At 38.7% G+C, this 18,126-nt stretch overlaps 1 protein-coding gene, 1 long non-coding RNA gene and 1 other non-coding gene across 3 annotated transcripts in view; 1 reads left to right on the top strand and 2 right to left on the bottom strand.

Annotated features, from left to right (window-relative positions):
• Positions 1 to 4,709: 4,709 nt before the first annotated feature.
• On the bottom strand, positions 4,710 to 8,389 carry LOC129349637 (uncharacterized). The gene is made up of 3 exons (XR_008602708.1): positions 8,242 to 8,389; positions 7,455 to 7,613; positions 4,710 to 6,534 (listed from the first exon to the last, which is right to left on the bottom strand). It is a non-coding gene; the product is annotated as an uncharacterized LOC129349637 (long non-coding RNA).
• A 1,038-nt stretch (positions 8,390 to 9,427) lies between these two features.
• The window catches only part of itga8 (integrin, alpha 8), a 62,255-nt gene continuing 53,556 nt past the window's right edge, over positions 9,428 to 18,126 (bottom strand). The window contains exons 24-30 of the mRNA XM_023293155.3: positions 16,306 to 16,411; positions 15,088 to 15,246; positions 11,526 to 11,642; positions 11,318 to 11,431; positions 11,073 to 11,174; positions 10,863 to 10,985; positions 9,428 to 10,770 (exon numbers count right to left, since the gene is read on the bottom strand). Coding sequence (XP_023148923.1) covers positions 10,681 to 10,770; positions 10,863 to 10,985; positions 11,073 to 11,174; positions 11,318 to 11,431; positions 11,526 to 11,642; positions 15,088 to 15,246; positions 16,306 to 16,411 — 811 coding nt within the window. The 3' untranslated portion in view covers positions 9,428 to 10,680. The remainder of the gene's footprint in view (positions 10,771 to 10,862; positions 10,986 to 11,072; positions 11,175 to 11,317; positions 11,432 to 11,525; positions 11,643 to 15,087; positions 15,247 to 16,305; positions 16,412 to 18,126) is intronic.
• Positions 12,280 to 12,362, top strand: trnal-cag (transfer RNA leucine (anticodon CAG)). The gene has a single exon. It is a non-coding gene; the product is annotated as a tRNA-Leu (tRNA).

Raw genomic sequence — 18,126 nt, 5'->3', positions numbered from 1 at the left:
CGTTTTTACAACATGTTTGAAAAATCGCATTTTTTTTCGACATAGTATAGTAAGGCGTTTTTTTTGCGCCAAAATTCATAATTTTTTTTCAAAGAAAACCTTTCTGGAGTGTTTTTCACTATCTCCTTTACATTATTTCATCATATGGCACGTCATATGTGGCTCAGAAAAAGTCATAGTATAGTATGTAGCTCAAAAAAAGTCACAGTATGGTATGTCGCTCGAAAAACGTCATAGTATAGTAAGTCACCTAAAAAACTAAAGCTTTACTACTTACTACTTAAAGCTTTAAGTGCTTTATTGACACGGAACTAAAAATTTTTTATTGTTTTATTATCACAGGTTCTGTCTGAAAAGAGGTGGAATCATTTTAAACAGTGAAATCAAACTAACAAAATGTAATGACCAACCAGTGAGCAATACTGGATTCTGCAAAAACATAAACAACTTTTTTAAAAATCTAAATCTTAACACAGTTAATGTATTAACTTATTTGTGTGTGTTTGCATGTATTCATTGATTTATTTAGTACTGTTAACATAGAGTTCTGAGTGAATTTTTCTAAAGATAGGCAAAGGCCATTTATTGATTACATATAGGCTATCAAATGTTTATTAAAAACTAAAAAGCATTAAAAAAAAAAAAAAAAAACAACTTAGGCATTTATTGAGTCACTAAAATACTGTAGAGTACAGACCACATCAGCATGATTATAAGCATCCTCTGGTAAATTAACAACCAGATACTGATGTCTCTCACCATATGGACTTCAGGAGATGACTGGGGGATGATAAACTGTGACCTACTGGTTGGGTTCTCTCTGTTTTCATGTTTCTTACATGTTTGTCCCCTGACAGCCGGGTCAGAATGTTTTTTGAGCAACACACCATACTATGACGTTTTTACAATGATGGTTCTACTATGGAACCAGTTTGACATATTCAGGCGTTCTTTGTGTGAAAACTCTGAGTTTTCAGGGATCAGAAGGTGGTTTTCAACTTTCTTTGTTAACTTTCTGCTTCAACTTTAAATTAAATTTCCTTCACAAAGCCAGCCCTCTGGACTTCCAGTAAGCTGTGTTCCTATTGGCTGTCCAGGTGGCTGCTTGGTGTTATCAGGAACACCTGAGCAGCTCAGTGTCTTCCTGCTTTATTTAGCTGCAGACAAACATTTCCTCTGTTTCTCTTCACCACTGAACCGGGTTTGGCTTCGTTGCTTGAGTTTGTTCTTTAGGCGTTGGCTTGCAGCTTCCAGCAGTAAAATAGACTTTAATGTGTTTCTTGGTGTGTTTTAGGGCTTTGTACTGGATAGTTGTGTTGGTAAATGTGGTTCTTTAGCCACAGTTAGCACATGGTACTAGTGTGTGCAGTGATTAGTGGATTTGCTGCAGCTGAGTTGTGTCTTTATCTTGGCTGTAGTGAGTCTTCAGAGGTTTTTGGTCAGACACATTCTGTATTCCTGTTTGAGAACCAGCGTTGGTTGTCCAGGAGGTAAGAGTTCCTGTCCTGATTCTCTGTTCTCAGAGGTTCTCTGGTAGGCTGCAGGAGACTTTAGCGTTTGGGTTGTGCTGGTTTGGTTTTTGTACGGTTTCATTTGGACGACTATCTTGAGGCCCCTCCATGTGGTTTAGTGAGGTTTTCTGCAACAGTTCTACAAAGCAACCTGCAGGAGAAGAGACTTTGAGAGTTTTTAGGAAGTTCTGGAGACCAGACTTTAGAGCAGCAGAAACATTTGTCAGCAGTTTGAGCAGGAGAAGGTAAGCTTCAGAGTAGAAATGAGACGGAAACCTTCTTGACCCGTGTGGTGAGGTCCTGTACCAAGAGTTTGAGCAGGTTGTGAAGAGTCTGTAGTTCTTTGGTCTGAAAGCACAAGAAGAGTCGACTCATGAAAGGAGAAAACAAGAGATATTGTTGGTTCTTCTGTCGCTCTGCAGTTTCCTTAGACTGAATATCAAGTTTATATTTTAAATGATTTCCCATGTGAGCCCAAGAAGACTTCAATAAACTCCCTCCATCCCCTGGACACAACATATTTTATTACCATGTTAAATCTTTTTTTTAAAATGTTTTTGAGTTTTATTCATAGTTTTAGCATAGTTTTTTCTCTTTGCTTGTTTAGTTTTGTAATCTGTGTGAAAAGTGCTAAACAAATAAAGCTGAATTGATAAACTGAATAATTGACTAACTCATGATTGTGACAACAGAAGTATTTTCATTGTGATTTAAGGGTTTGTTTCATTTTAAGGTTGGGGTTAAAATCTTGACAGAAAAAAAAGATTAAAGAAATAAACTACAGTAAAAAAGAAATTAAATCAAAGGAAAAAACCATTTAATATAATAAAACTTTTAAAAAGAAAATTAAACATGAAATACAATTAAATTATATTCGACAAAATATTGAATTAGATAATTAAATGGAAGATACAAGGCATGTAATTATGAAATTAAAAAAAAATTAAACAAAAATATTAAATATTAAAGATGAAATATTTTAGATAATTAAACATTTAAAAAATACAATTAAACAAGAATATTACACATTTAGAAAAATACAAAACATTTAATTAGATTATTAAACCTTTAAGAGTCAAAACATTTAATTAAAAAACTAAATGTTTAATTAGAAAATTAAATCTTAAAGACAATAAAACTTTAAATAGGAATTAAACAGAAAATACAATGAAGCATTAAAAAAGAAAATTAAACATTAAAAGGTGGTAAAACATTTAAAAAGAAAAACCTTAACAAAGATTTAATCAAAAAATTAAACATTGGGAAAGAAAAGGAAGTTTTTCAAACAAGCCGATAAAACATTTGAAAAAACAACAAATATTAAAAAGACAAAACGTTTCAAAATCAAATCAGACATTAGAAAAGAATAAAAGGTGAGAAAAGAGCAAAACTAAACATTTAAGAAGAATCAAACTAAAGATAAAACCTTTGAAAGGGCACCAGTTAAACTTTAGAAGATCAAATTAAACAGAAAAAACAATAAAATGATCAAAAGAGCAAAAACAGATAAAGACCTTAAAGTGTTTTCTAGTCTGAAATGAAAACATCAAGTTGTTTCTTCAAACATTTCCTCTTTCTATGTTCTTGGTTTGATTGTGGACAGATTTACTAAGAACTCATTTAAGAAAACTGCTTTCCAGATAAAGTCTACTAGTAGTTGAAGGCATTGATCAAACTAATGTTACCTTCTGATCTTCACAAACTTTACTGTTCAGTGAAGAGAATCAAAGTTTAAGGATTTCTAAAAAACCCACAGGTGAAGGTCTGAGAAGAACTCAGATGGATGGTGTAAATGTGAAATCAAGACTCATGGTCACAAGTTTTAAGGCTTCCGTTAACCAGAAAGTTCAAACTAACAGAGAAGTACTGAGAAACTTTTAAAATTTCAGTCCTCAGACTGTCTGAAGGTTCAAACTAACAGAGAACTACTCAGGAACTTAGAGGATTTCAGTCCTTGGACTGTCTGAAGGTTCAAACTAACAGAGAATTACTGTGGGACTTAGAAAATTTCAGCCCTCAGACTGTGTGAAAGCTCAGGTCCTGAGGACTCGGGAGGTCTGGAGGCTTTGGAAAGTCTTGGAACTGAGGGTTCCACCCTCCAGCACAAAGGCTGAAGTCCAGCCTCCTGAGAAAAACAGTCGAGTTGAAACTCAAGTTAAAAAAAAAACTCGAAAACGACAAAAAATAGATGATAAATGCGCAAAAACCAGAAGAATTAGTATCTGAGCGAGTAGCTCAGGGGGATAAGAAGAAGGACTACCAAGCGGAGGGTCGCAGGTTCGAGACCCGCCAGTGGCAGTTTTCTTTCTTTGTCTTTGTCAGGATTTTGAGAAAATTTAAGAAGTGTCTGGTCTTGAACCAGCGACCTGCAGCTCCATAGGCAAATCCTTAACTCACTGAGCTACAGATCAGATGAAAAGAAATAAATTCGTCGTCCCTTTGGCATCGTAGTTCCTGAAGTGACCACATGGGCGGAGCCAAGGCGGAGTCTGGGTGGAGTCAGGGCAGAGAGTAGGCGGGGAGGTGGGTGGCGGCCTCCCCCCTCTACTCCCCCACCTCCCCCCACCGCCCACCACACCTTCCCCCGCCCGACGAGTTTTTCGAGTCTCCACGAGTTCCTCGAGTCTCCACGGGTTTTCCCGAGTTTCTTAAGTTTCCACCAGGTTGGAGGCAGAACAAGTTGTCATAAAGAGGTGTTGAAGTCGGCCAGGATGGACTGACTTTTTACAGCGACTAGAAGGAAGACCACTGGAAGAGCAGGTCTTTAACCACCATCCATGAAATCCATGGAGTCGCTCCACAGAAATGAAGGAAGGTCAACTTTTATCAACCTCCATCCAGATGTTCAACTTGATATCTTTACTTGGAGATTTTTAGCACCACAAACCTTTAGTATCACACTTTATTATCCTTTATTAGGACTTTCATGGAATCCACCAGCAGATTTAGTTTTTGTTGAGAAACTTTATTCTTGTAATCGTGGGACTGCAGTATTTAAAACTGTTCCTTCTATTTGACCTCATGTTTATTAGTTTTAGTGGAGAAAGTTTGAATTGTCAATTAATCTCTTAAAAACCAAATAATAAATGGGATTAGTCAAGAGGTTTAAATTTCTTACTTTGTCATATTTTAAATATGACAAAAATATAAAAATAAAGCATCTTGAGACAATTTGACCTGTAATGGGCATTATATAAATAAAATTGAATTCAAATTTTATGTATCTTGTAATGTTGGAGTAATTCAGCCATATATGTTGGAAAACACATTTTCTTTGTCCATTAATCTGTCATTTTCTCCAGTAATTCATTTCTTGTTTTGGTTTATAAAATGTCAAGCCCAAATATATTCAGTTTACTGTCATAAAAACCAAAAAGATTTACATTCATGATGCAGGAATCAGGCAGTTTTTCACTTTTTATCTTAGTTTAGTCAGAAAGATAGTTGATAATGTGTGAATTGTTGCAGCTTGTGAGCCGTAGAAGGTTTTAATCTTTGGGGCCGAGTGTCAGAAAACAGTTAGAAACCAGCATCAACAAAGCACTCAACAAAGGGAAATCCAACTTTAGCATGACAATGTCTAATTAAAGGACATTTATTTCCAACGTAAATGTGTGATATTCATCCTCTGGAGCTTTCTCTTCACATCGTCTTCCACCTGGACTGGTTTGGTCGGGAGCATGTGCAACAAACATTTGAAAAACTGCACTTTAACATCAATGAATGACACTGAAGTTTAATCTCTACATAAATGAGACTGAGTCTGGATGTGCTGCTCTTTCATTAACTCCTAAGTTTAGGGAAAGTTAAACCAAAAGAGGACAGTTCAGAGAAGACTTGAGAATGAGCTTATTTTGAACAAACATCTCAGACTTTCTGAGATGTGCTTCAGCACCTCTAGCAAGATAATTTAACAACAAGCAACTCAAGAGATCCAGAAGTTGGAGTTAGCTTTAGCTGAGTCAAAGAACATGTGGGACGCTAACCTAGCAAACATTTCAGACTTTTCTCTGTGAATTCTGAGAAATAATTTCCTATTTAATGACAGGTACACATCTTAACTCAGTCTCATTAAAACAGTCTCTAATTCAGTGTCATCCATCCATATTAAAGTGCAGTTACCCAAAATGTTTGTTGCATGAGCTCCAACAAAACCTGTCCAGGTAGAAGGCCACTTTGACAAACAGGAAGTGTTAGATTCCAAGCAGATTTATAGAAGGGGGAACCGGACTGTACTAAGTGTGGTCGAGTGTAGAGGGGTGTTTTGTGGGTTTGTAAGGCTGATAATGATTATTAGTGAGACATTTGGAGTAGATATTCATTTGCAGTAAATGAAAGTATTTAAAATCTTGAGTTAAACTTAGAAGAATACAAACTCTAACAGAAAACTTTGTTGATACGTTTTTGTTTTGTTTACAGATGTTAAGTTAAAGGAGTTTTATTCGTGACGTATAACCAATCAAATCACTCCAGAAGACAGAGCGACCACAGGTAGATAAAGGTTCAGAGCCAAAGTAGCACCATTTTTAAATGTATTTATTACCGTAAATCAGTAAAAAATAAAATACTGATAATCAGTAAATCAGTCAGCCCACAATTACTACAATTCTACAATGTATGTCTCTTTCTTTTGACTTGTTATCTGTACAATATACGATGTATATGATGGCGTTTTTTTTATCCCAAAGGCTATACTATGATGCTTTCTAAGAGACATAATGTGCTACTCTGGTTGTTCTGGCCCTGCACTCCTCCTCTGTTGTTTTCTGGATTGTACTCAGCTTCATGCCTTCATCCATCCGGCCTCCGTTGACTCGTCCCGCCTGCCGTCTCTGGAGCTGAAGCTGGATTGGAACAGACCAAAGTACAGTCCAATCACGATGCCAGCTGCCTCTCAAAAGGCTCCTTCATCTGGCAGGTGGCAGCACTTCTTCTGAGGGGAAGCTGAGCTGGCCCAGCAGAACTTTGGAGATGTGTTCCAGTGGTTGGTGGATGTGTGGGGAGATAGAGAGGGACCTTTGAACTGTTCAGAAAGGAAAACAGGGAACCCATTGGTAGTTTTAGTTTACGGTGCTACTGCGGTGTGTTTTGGGGTTTTAAGAGGTGAACAGGAAGAGTTTTTTTTTGTATTGATTATCTTTTACTTTGTTCCTGGTTGGAATGCCCATCAATGTCAACGTGAAGTTCACTTTTAGTTCTGTTGATTTATTCCTATTTTACTAACACCCATTTGTTTTTAACCCCCTCACATGTTGTGTTGTTGTAAACTTACTCTTTCAAATAAATTCTCATCTAACCCTCTGGAAACTGTTTTTGTGTTGCTCCTCACCTACTGACAGCTGTGGACTAAAGGCTATACTGTGACGTTTTTAGAGCGACATGCTATACTATGATGTTTGTTGGGCGACACGCTATACTATAGGCTTTTTTAATTGACATATTACTGTGACTTTTTTGTTTTAGTTTTTTATGTTTTTTTTAAGCAACATATAAGAATTTGAACAGTTTTAAAAGTTACTGTACTTTTACTTGTGCAATGAAATTATTATTCTATGGCATTTTTTAGATGACATTATACTCTGATGTTTTCTTGAATTACATACTGTTTTGACAATATACTGCACTATGACATTTTTTGAACCACATATCATACATGACAATTTTAGGCAACATCCTATCATTTTGCGCTTTGTTGAACCACATAATAATCTATGTTTTGTTTTTTTTTTTCTTGCCAACATGCTGTACTATGAACTACAGGCCATACTATGTTATTCTCGAGTAAAGTATACTATACTTTGACATTTTCTGAACTACATCCTATACTATGGCGTTATACACAGAGTACTTTGGTTACATGTTGATTTATAATCTAGATTTTTTTCTGTTTTGTTTTTTGACAGGATTACCACAGACCTGACTGTGAACACCGTCGACACCCACCTGAGGGAGACGCTGTCTAAGATCTCAAGGCTGCTTGGTTGTGGTCTTTCTGGCACGTACTCTTCCAAGATGAGCCGGGAAGTTTAACACTGAAGGAATGACACCAGGTCTAAGCCGACAAACTTCCAATTCCTCCTCAACCCATAGTCTCTGGGAAACCTACATGGAGTAAGAAAAGTAGACAGAGAAGTAATTAAGTCTGTACACAACATATTAAAAAGAAATCATGCTAATAAATTGAGTACAAAGAACCGAATTCGCCAATATACTGGAGACCAGAGCTATTTAATTTGATAAGTATAACCTTGTTTAGTAACATTTCAATTATTTGAGAGCAGTCCTAAAGAACTGCCTGTAATCCCAATCATAAAATGGGTTTGGAGGAAGAACATAGATGGTAATCTGGATATACATGAGTTAGGCTTTATAAGTACTATTGGTAGTATTGGTGGTAGTAATAGCAATGTGACTACTACTAGTAGTATTGGTAGTACTCACTACTGCTACTGATACTGGGACTGCTACTACAACTTGTAATACTATTACAAATGCTGATACTACTTCTACGACTCTAACAGCTGTTTATACTACTACTGCTGCTTGTACTTTTAGTATTACTACTACTGCTTGTACAACTATATTACAGCTACTATTAATCGTCTGGTATTAGCTTGTCAAGCTGCTAGCTCGCCTTAGTGTTTTGCTAGTGGCTAACTAGTTAGCTCTCATAGACTGGAAGCTCTCAACAAGATTTCATAATGAAAACAGAGCCAAAAACTATTCTTACCTATGAAAAGTCATTCCAAGTTTCCTTGTCTCAATCGTACGACGTAGTGTGTAATCGTATGCAGCACAGTGAGCCGGCATACTTGTTGTTTCCGTTTTCACGCCGTCTACATCAATTGAATGCACTGAAACTTTTCCCCCACTAGCTTAGCCTCGCTGTAGCACGCAGCTCAAAGGGGCGTGTCCTATCTACTCATTCATATCTATGAGAACAGCGGTGGCTGCACATAAGGACGTCAGACGTTGATTAGCTGCGTAAATACCATTATATACAGTCTATGGTAAATACGTATGTGAATCGCATCATTGGCTGCAGCAGCCAGTCACCGGTCGCTCACTGACTCACATTGAAAAATAGCACAGAATGAATTGTTACGTGTTTATTTTATTTACAATTTAGGTTGGATTTTTTTTTCGGAGACCGTGTCAGCAGTGCGCAATTGCGCACGCGCGCAGCTTAGAGGGAACGGTGCTCAGGACTATCTTATCTCTTATCTTAAAGCTCATCAGTTTTGTGGTCGGATGAGATAAAAATAAAAATGTTTGGAGACAAGGAAATAAGAATCCTCACAGTCAAACATGCTGGAGGGAATGTCAAATAAACATTCATTACAAATCCAATTTTTCCAGAAGTGTTAATGATTTATGCTGACATTTATACTGAAATTACGTGTATCACCAGTGTTGTTGCGGTCAGGGCAACAGGGGGGCGCTGCTCTGCCTCACATAGAAGAAGAAACTGTCTCCTTCAGGTTTTACTGTGTTGCTCCTGGAGGATTTCAGGTTTAATTCTTCTCTGCTCCACCTGGGGGAGCAAGAGACCTTCCTCTGAGGTGGAGACTTCAGCCTTGAACACTGAGATGCTATTCAGCAGAACTGGCTTGGAAAAAAAAAATGCATCTCGCGAAGACATGTACAGAAATATACTATTTATAACTGCATTCATGTATTATGTACAAAGAGTACACATACTGTTAAAAAAAATACTAAAAAGTTTGTATAACCTGCACACTGCAAACAATTCCAGGCTACCAAATTGGAAAATGCTCAAAAAAATGTGTAAGTTACTGTTGCATTTCTAATTATTTTACATTCCCATGCTCTTTTTCAGAAAACACACATATGATTTTACTCTGTAAGTTCATGTTAAACAGGAAATGTGGAGTCCAGTGACCTTGAGAAGAGAATCGTTAATCAAACATCATTTTATTTTGATAAAACTTCACTCATGATAAAAAACCCAAAAAACGACTCAAACATAACACAGTAAGATTTAGTTTGAAATTCAGGGTACTGCTGATGCTCTGACCACTTTGTTCTGCCTGCCTGTGCATCAATAACAGATAAACAACAGACAAACATGAATCTCACTCTTAAATGCCATACAGTATGTGCAGTAATGTACACAGTCTACGACTGTCTACAAAGTGATGGACTGATTATCTTTGCAGCTACTTTCTGAAGTCTTATCAGTGCCGGAAAAGACATCCATGCAAAGCTTTACCTAGCGGGGCAGAGCTGTGAAGTTACGGTCTGTTCCCACACAGATAAAACTCTACAGTCATTATAAGACAATAATAATTTATTTCTTATTGGTCTCCTCACGTTTTTAAATGCTATGTGGTGCCTTAAATCAGTGGACAGAAATGCTTTGTTGCTTGCAAATATTAATACCTAATATACTAAATAGTCACTTACATATATACACAAACAATGAAAACATTAAGCCCTAATAAAATAATGCCAGTGTAAACAAGCCTCAGTATCACACAATGCCCCAGTATTGCACATACATTCATAAATATACACTTCACTACACTTTGTGCCTTTTTGTTTAAGCGCGTGGCTGCAACTGGTGTGTGCGTGTGTGTGTGTGTGTGTGTGTGTGTGTGTGTGTGTGTGTGTGTGTGTGTGTGAACGATATACAGCTCAGTGGGATAAATTATACCTGGTGCTGGTGAAATAATTCTATAACTGCATGAAGGACAACACAAGTGGCACCTAATAAACACATACATATGTACAGTACCTGCACACACACACACTCACACTCACACACACACAAAAGCACTTGTGCATTGATCTCAAGTCTCTTTGTGCCTCACGAACAAAGACACACAAAAACATTTAAAGCATTGTCTTCACAACGAAGTTCTGTCTTCAGTTCTGGTGCTTCATCACAACGGATAAACAACGGACATGTGTGTGTAATCGAGCCTGTTAAGTGTGTTGGCCCCACTCTGTCTGCTTTGGACGCTGTTCTTTGGTCGCAGTCTGTGTGGCGCTGCCGCCTTTAGCCCGTCCTGTCAGTCACTTTCATTAACAAGGAGGCATTAGGCCTCCAGCCAAGGAGCTAATACAGATCACAGATCTGATTTAAGGTACTCAGAAGGTGCACGTCCCTCCCAAAAACCACAGTCCTCCAACCAGGAGCTGTCATTTAGGCGTCTCCTGTTTGATCAGACGTTAGCTGCTCCTGGTCGGAGATGTCTTCGTCTGCCGGCGGCCTCGCCCGATCGAAGAAGCCGCACTGAGTGGGAATCACATTAACCAATTAATGCAGTATTGGATAATTAAACTACCGCAGAGAATGTCAAGGGTCGTGTGTGTTTGCGTGAGTACCTTCCACATGGCTAACGTTAGCATGGCGAGCACCAGCAGCCCCAGCAGGATGGCCAGGATGATGACCCAAAGAGGAACTGCGAAGGACACATCGGGAGTTCCCCATAACACCAGGGTCCCCATCTGCAGGAAAAAAAAAAGATACAGAACTGATGAATTTCTGGTTCTTTCTTGAAGCCACACAAACTTTTAGAGCTGTTTTCATCGTACCGAGGTTTTGTGTTGAGGCAGGGTGGTGGGTTGGATGCGATAAGGCATGGACATCACCATGAAGGACACAGTAGAGTTCAGAATGTAGGGGTCATTTCTCCTCTATAAAATTACCAAACATCATTCAAAAGGTGACATATTGCAGATTTTAGACTTGATTTGGAGATCTGGGCTAGTTTTAAAATGATAAAGCCAATGAACACAGTGCCAAAATTGTGAATAATTACCACAAATTAGACACTGACCTGCAGGAAAGTATGCGCCCAGAGTCTGGACCGGATCTTAACCACAGCGCTCTGCCCTCGATCCAGCCGCCCGACCACACACATGATCTTCAGACAGGAGATGTTGGTGCAGTTCTGCATGAGGAGAGGAAAGATGTCAAGCACCTGAGAATGAACATTTGGTTCGGTCTGTTTTTCTTTCGTGAATTCACGTGTGCATGCAGCTCACCAGGGTTTTGCTGCTGTAACTCTGGGCGGTGCTGACGGATCGCTTGCGGCGGTGAGGAGGAGTGCTGGTGTTCCTCAAAAAACCAAGGAGTTCCGGTGTGTCCTGGACGTTGGAGATCTGAAACAGACAAGGAAAGTTGTCAAGCTGTAGTTCAGCAATATAAAAGGACACATTTAAAAAGCCATTCAAGAGTATGTATTATAGACAAGTGATTGAGTTGAAGGAATCCTGATTTTGTATCAAAATTGCAAAGCAAAGAGATCTAAGTGACTTTGAAAGAGGGTTGAGGAACGGAAGGCAGGAGCTTCAGTCACAAAAACAGCTCAACTGGACGATGTTTCAATGGGAACACTGACTGAAGTGATATTTGCATTTAGATCTGAGAAAAAAAATCAATAAACATTGAAAGAAATTGTGGTGGATGATTGCGATGCTTGGTGCAATATCTAAGGAAAAACGGAAGCACAACCAGTTTAGTGGCTCTGTAGCGATGTGAAGAGCATTTTACTGGCATGATTTTGGTCCATTTTTCCCATTAATCCCTATTTGCACGGGACTAGTTTTACCTGGAGATGTCATGAGATTCAGAAATTATGTTCCATGTCTGTATTTCGTGTAGAACATTTGCATTGGATAAGCAAAGTCTGTGTTTAACCCCAAATTACTGACATTTACAACCAGAAAAATCAACTGTTGATCTCGCTGAAAGATGGACTCATGGCGGGCTTCAAACCATTGAACGTATTTCTTTCAAGTCAGGATGGCCGAGCGGTCTAAGGCGCTATGTTCAGGTCGCAGTCACCCCTGGAGGTGTGGGTTTGAATCCCACTTCTGACATCTACCTCTCCTTAGATTTTCTACCCATGTCATCCATCGAAACATCCTTTGACAGTCTGATTGATTCGAGATTTCTGTGAATGCATCAACATGCAGATCCCAGAATGCTCCAAACGTCCCCTTAAAAGTGCCAATGTAATCTCTATAGTTCTCGAGCAAGAGAAAAGTGCAGCTAAAACAACACAAACAAACCTTATAAAAGAGCCCAAATGATCAAGATGTCAATTTGCTTGGAACTACTATTATCACAGGAAATACACAGGTGTTTGGCAAAGTATTGCAAGAAATTTGCAGTGGAATTTTCACTTTACAAATTACACACATGGTAGACTTCCACAGGATTTGCTATTAATTCAAATTAGTCTGGGTCTTAAGGTTACATTCCTGCACAAACAAGGGTTTTAGAGAGAAGATTCACTATAGGTGAGGATGACAAACAGAAAACAAGAACAATGCTAAAGTGTTCACAGTCTTTCGTGTTTTTGTTAAATCATTCCCACACAAAACATGTGTTTGGTCCATTTAAGGACAATTACCCATAAAATACAGATTATCACATATTGGTTGTTTTATCGAGGTCTGTATGGCACCATGGGCTCTAATGGAGCCTACAAAAACCAATGAGAAAGACATGGTGGACCCTGAAGACACAGAAAGTTTGTAAAGTAGGATTTTAAAGATGTTTTAAGATGTAATAAAATAAGACAGAATGTCCAGCTGTGGAAACTAGCGTGACATTTAGAAATCTGATCAAAAACTGTACTTTTGGAAGAGGGATTTGAGGAGATTTAATTTCCTGGACACACAATCGAGCTGACAACAAAAGATAACAGACAAGAGTGTCCTCAAACCTCAGCAGCTCTCAGATAACAGACAGACAGAGATGGATTTTTCATGTTTCTCCTCCGGGGGGTTTGGCTTTGGACACAGACCAGTGAGGACAGCTTGATTGAATATTTTCATTTAAAAATTTTGAAAAATTCAACATGCTGGGTAGGACGGACATGAATTGTCTCATCTCAACTAATTTTGGTAGCACAGCAATGTTTATTTTTCTTCCTGCAGCTCAGCGGTTAGCAGCTCGGTCACTTCAGCCTTTAAGAAACAAACCACAGATAATTCCACTCATCAATTAAACCCCTTTCAGACATACACTCCTGTCCATTAATCTGACCGCATGTGAATATGTCGCCTTCATGTCTGAATAAACACCCCGGTAACTTTTAATTAAAAGTCGTGATAGCAATCTTAGGTTGGACCTGGGAACATTTCTGTATCACTTTCTACACAGTGCAAGTCTGAACTGCATGATCACATTAGGAGACAGTACTTTGAGTCGTGTGAAATGGTGTGAGGAAGTTTGTTTTTCCACATTTCAGCACCAATGCTGGTCAAAAAACATCACAAAGACAGTAAACGACACAAAAGTTTCCATGTCGTTATCTCAAAATGCCTTTTTCATTCACTTTGCTCTACAATTTCACATCTATTACAACTAAAATGTCCACAAAAAAGAAACTTTACGGCAACAAAAAACAAGTTTATAACAGATTAAGATGTTTCCTGAATAATACATACGTAGTTTGGGGTTTTGAGAAAATGTAAACAGGAGGCGACGTTTAGTTTGTTGCTTCCAGCTGTTTGTTTGTAGGAGTCTTTCCTCTGAGTTTATTAAATACCTGCAGCATTAAACAGCAGCAGGATCCATATCAGCATCTCCAGAGAGATAGAGAACAACAACAGCGACTTCATTAACTGCATTTAATTGGAAATTATCCCCAACATGGAGACAGGATGGATCGGGCCACACGCTGCAGTTAAATCATTTTTTACATAACGGAGCTCCGTTACAGCTCTTGGTATATTTTCATTTTATTTTTGGTAAAGCAATACTTAGATCCTCATCACAAATGGCAGAAATTTCAGAGTTTAGGAAATCATAAATAAACTAGGATGATAGTTATTTGTACAGTTTGATAGGGTGCTCTTAGTTTAGAAATAGTTTTTGTTTATTAGCTCATTTTAATGTATTATTTGTCACTTTGTGTACTGTCCAGTCACATGGGAATGAAGCATTAAGGTAAATGTGACCTATATGTAAATGCCAGAATGCCATCGCTTCTACAGATTGGCGTAGCAGCAATTTTACATATCTGATGTCTGAAAATAGGCTTTAATTTTGCAATGATTAGCTAATTGATTAATTGACTGACTGCCGAATACTACTATTAAATCAAAGCAATCTGTGGAAAAGCTCTTGAAATAACAGTCCTGATGGTCAGATAAAATAAGAATCTTCAGTAATCGGTCCAGTCCACGCACAGGAACTGACGGACGACTTCTTTTGTTTTCATAGATGATTACGGCCTCGCATTTTTGAAACAACTTCATGTTTTCTTTTTAAATTGCTCTGCAGATCGCTTAATAGATATTGGAAACTATTCCGACTCGCATTTCTGCTAATGAGCACAATGCTTCATCCTCCTCGCTCTGAGCCAACTGGAGAGCGGCCAGAACAACGGGTGCAATTAGGTTCTAAATAGGTGGGTATAAATGATGGAGAAGTTGACGTATGAATAAGCTACTGGCGAGGATATAAATAAAAGTCAGAAATTGTAGTAGGTCCAGGGGTAAATCTAACAAGTTATTCATGTTTAGATCTTGGTGTATAAATATGTGGCTGCCTGCCTAAACATGTATATGCGTGCATATGTTTCCGTGGTACCTGAAGTCCATGTGGGTTAAGGCTGGTGTTTGTCCGACAGCTAATTGGTCCATCAGTTTGAATATCCATGGCATACAGCAGGTTCTCGTCACGGAAACGAGACGGCCAGCCGACCTGAAGCTCAGCCTCTCCAATACTGCTGGGGCCGGAGTTATGGAGCTGGAAAAAGGAAGAAAAAAAAAAAACAAGCACTTGTCAGTATTTGATTCCTTTCTGTCTTATTAGCAGGTCTCAAGTGACTGAGGCTATAATCAGGTTATCATAAGTGCAGCATGATGACAGAGGCCACCTGTGTTTTCATGAAGATAATGCAGGGTTCAGTCACTGGGGACTGAAATACATCCAACCTACTGCATCACCATCTTCATCATCCCACATCAAAATTACAATGACTTATGAGCTTAAATGAACCATCAATTTAAGAAATCCTCTTCTTTTTTTAAAACTCTGTCCTGTATTCTCTCTCTAACACACACACACACACACACACACACACACACATTTATACCCTCACACAAGGTCATTAACACTGAAGCAAGTCATCCAAACAGGACATGATCCTGGTGCTGCAGGGCAGGAATTCTGCGAGAGCAAAGAAAAGGAAAAAAACAAAAAAACTCCTCTGTCCTCTCTAACTAGAAGCAGCTGCCCACTGGGAAAAGCAGCGCAAATGAAAATCATTATCAGCTGCAGGACAGGCCAGACACTGCTGCACTCCGGTTCAGTGAAGCTGCCGTCCATTTAAAACAAAAAAGAAATCACATGGAGCACGCACGGACGCACACATGCACACATTGCAAACTGTCGCCAGCCTGTCTGCCAGTCGCCCTCCTTCTATCTATTTGTCTGTGCCTCTCTCTGACCTTGTTTTTCCCCTCAGTGATTATTACATACTACACCGTGTCCCCTCTTAAGAACATTTGCATCCGTCCTCTCCCTCGCTGCCTATTCTCTTCCCTGTTTTCCCTCCTTCTCGCTCTTTCCTGCCTTCACGACAGTAATTACTCTTGAGCTGCAGACCTTTGATCAGCCAGAGCTCAGTTCTTTATAGAGCTACTGTGTTTTACTGTGTGCTGCTGTTCACCTTCTACCCTCTTGTTAGCTTCATTTAAGCTTCCCTTCCCTTAAGACAGGCTTTCTGACCAGCAACAATGGAAACAAAACACACTTGCCCTCTATTTTCCATCTCTGAATACAAATTCTCCCTTCTGCATTTACCTCATAGATGTGTGTAACTTGTGGTCCGACTTCGTCCTCTTTGACAGGTTTCTCTTTAGGTTCCCAGTTTGGGAATGGCAGCACTACCTGAGAGGGATGAGACACCCTGCAGAGACAAGAAACAGCTCAGTGAACATGATGCATATTCACAGTAATAGGTTGGGATTTCTTCTTAAGTCCATCTTAATCTCATGCTCACACACTCAATGAGGGTTGACTCACTGTAATAGTTCATTTAAGTGTGGTTTTCCCCATGCAGGCCTAGTTGTCAGTGTAACCAGCTGACACTCATATACCAGTCTGGTATCCCTAAAATTTTGCTTTAAGCCATGTTTCTTGAAAAAAAAAAAAAAATATCACCAAAATTATACCATTTATCGGAACCAGAAACTGCAACACAGAAAGAATCATTGAATTTTTAACCTGGTGACGGTCCTTAAACTACTAAAGTCTACAATTTAGCTCCATCAGCAAAAATCTAAACTTAAAATTCATCAAAATGATTTTAAATAGTTTGCACTGGATCTGTAAAAAATAAAAATAATGCACTCCTCAGCACAACACAGAGGCCATGACTGACTAAGCTGCAATAAACTGTAATGAGACAAAAAAAAAAAGGCATTTTGGGTGTATTTAAACAGAGGAGACGACAAGAGAGACGGAGAACAAAATGAAACATACTGGATCAAAAAAATAAATGCAGCATGGCTCAAAAACAAGGAACAAGTTGTCAACAAGTTGTTGGGGAATATATTCAGCACCATGACATATTCTTATGGACATCCAGAGTAGAATGAAAAATGAGTGATGGGAGCAAAAAATGCTCAGAAACTGCTTCCAGAGAGGTTAAAGGACAATAAGATTGGTAATTAACTAATTGATTTGGGTAAGTTAAGCTCATAATAGCTTCAGCTAAACTTTAGCACCCTTTTTCTTTGCACAGAACTTAGACAGATGGTGGATTGTGGCTTCATTTTGGTGTTTTTTTTGCTCTTTTTTCTTTTTATAGTTCGGTTAAATTAAGAGAGAAAAATCCTAGCCAGGACAGATAATAGTGTCCAAGGATGCTTTAAACATGACGTCCATTATATGCTAGCAGCGGGTAACATGTTAAGATGATGCGGTTTTCTACTGCAGGAACTTGCAGACCATTTTAGAGGTCCCCTAACCTTTGTACGTGACCAACTGCCCCTATGCTAACTCTTTCAAGGCTGTTTTTTGGAGGAAAAAAAAAGTAACAATTCTAGGCTCGACTTTTTTTCAGAGCAGCCCTGAAAAGCTGCTCTAAGTGGCCTGACACTGATTGGTTGAACTCGGAGAAGACAAGAAGTGCCATTTTTCCTGGCCACTCCATGTCCTTGTCGAGTAGCAATCTTTTCCTCTCTCAAAATTCATTATTTAGGTGAACAAAACAAATCCTCTATTCGATGAGTAGTTCTAGCTCTATTTCCTGCAGGCTCATAGAATTGTAGTTTTGTGGAGGAACTAGAGTTTGTTGTTGTTTTGCCGCAATCTGAATCTGTCGGATTCTACACTGTAATGGAAACAAAAAGGCTCTAAGTGCCAATTAGGGGTATGTTCACACCACTTCACGCATTTTATGCCGTAGAAAGACATCATTACATTGAAACTGTCCTTCATGTTGTGCGGTCAGAAACCACTTGTCCACCATAGGATGTCTATAAAAGACAGATGTAGCCACTATAATGTCACTCACTGGTTTGTGGACTTCTGTTTTGAAGTCTCAAGTTTGGCTTTTTGTTCTTTAGAAATCAGATGTGACGAGAAAGGGTTGAATCTGACTAGAATTTAAGGACACTA

The sequence above is a fragment of the Amphiprion ocellaris genome, chromosome 9 (assembly GCF_022539595.1).
Source record: "Amphiprion ocellaris isolate individual 3 ecotype Okinawa chromosome 9, ASM2253959v1, whole genome shotgun sequence".
Classification (NCBI taxonomy): Eukaryota; Metazoa; Chordata; class Actinopteri; family Pomacentridae; genus Amphiprion; species Amphiprion ocellaris.
Note: the sequence above shows the minus strand (reverse complement) of the source record. Positions and strands in the feature narration are given on the sequence as shown.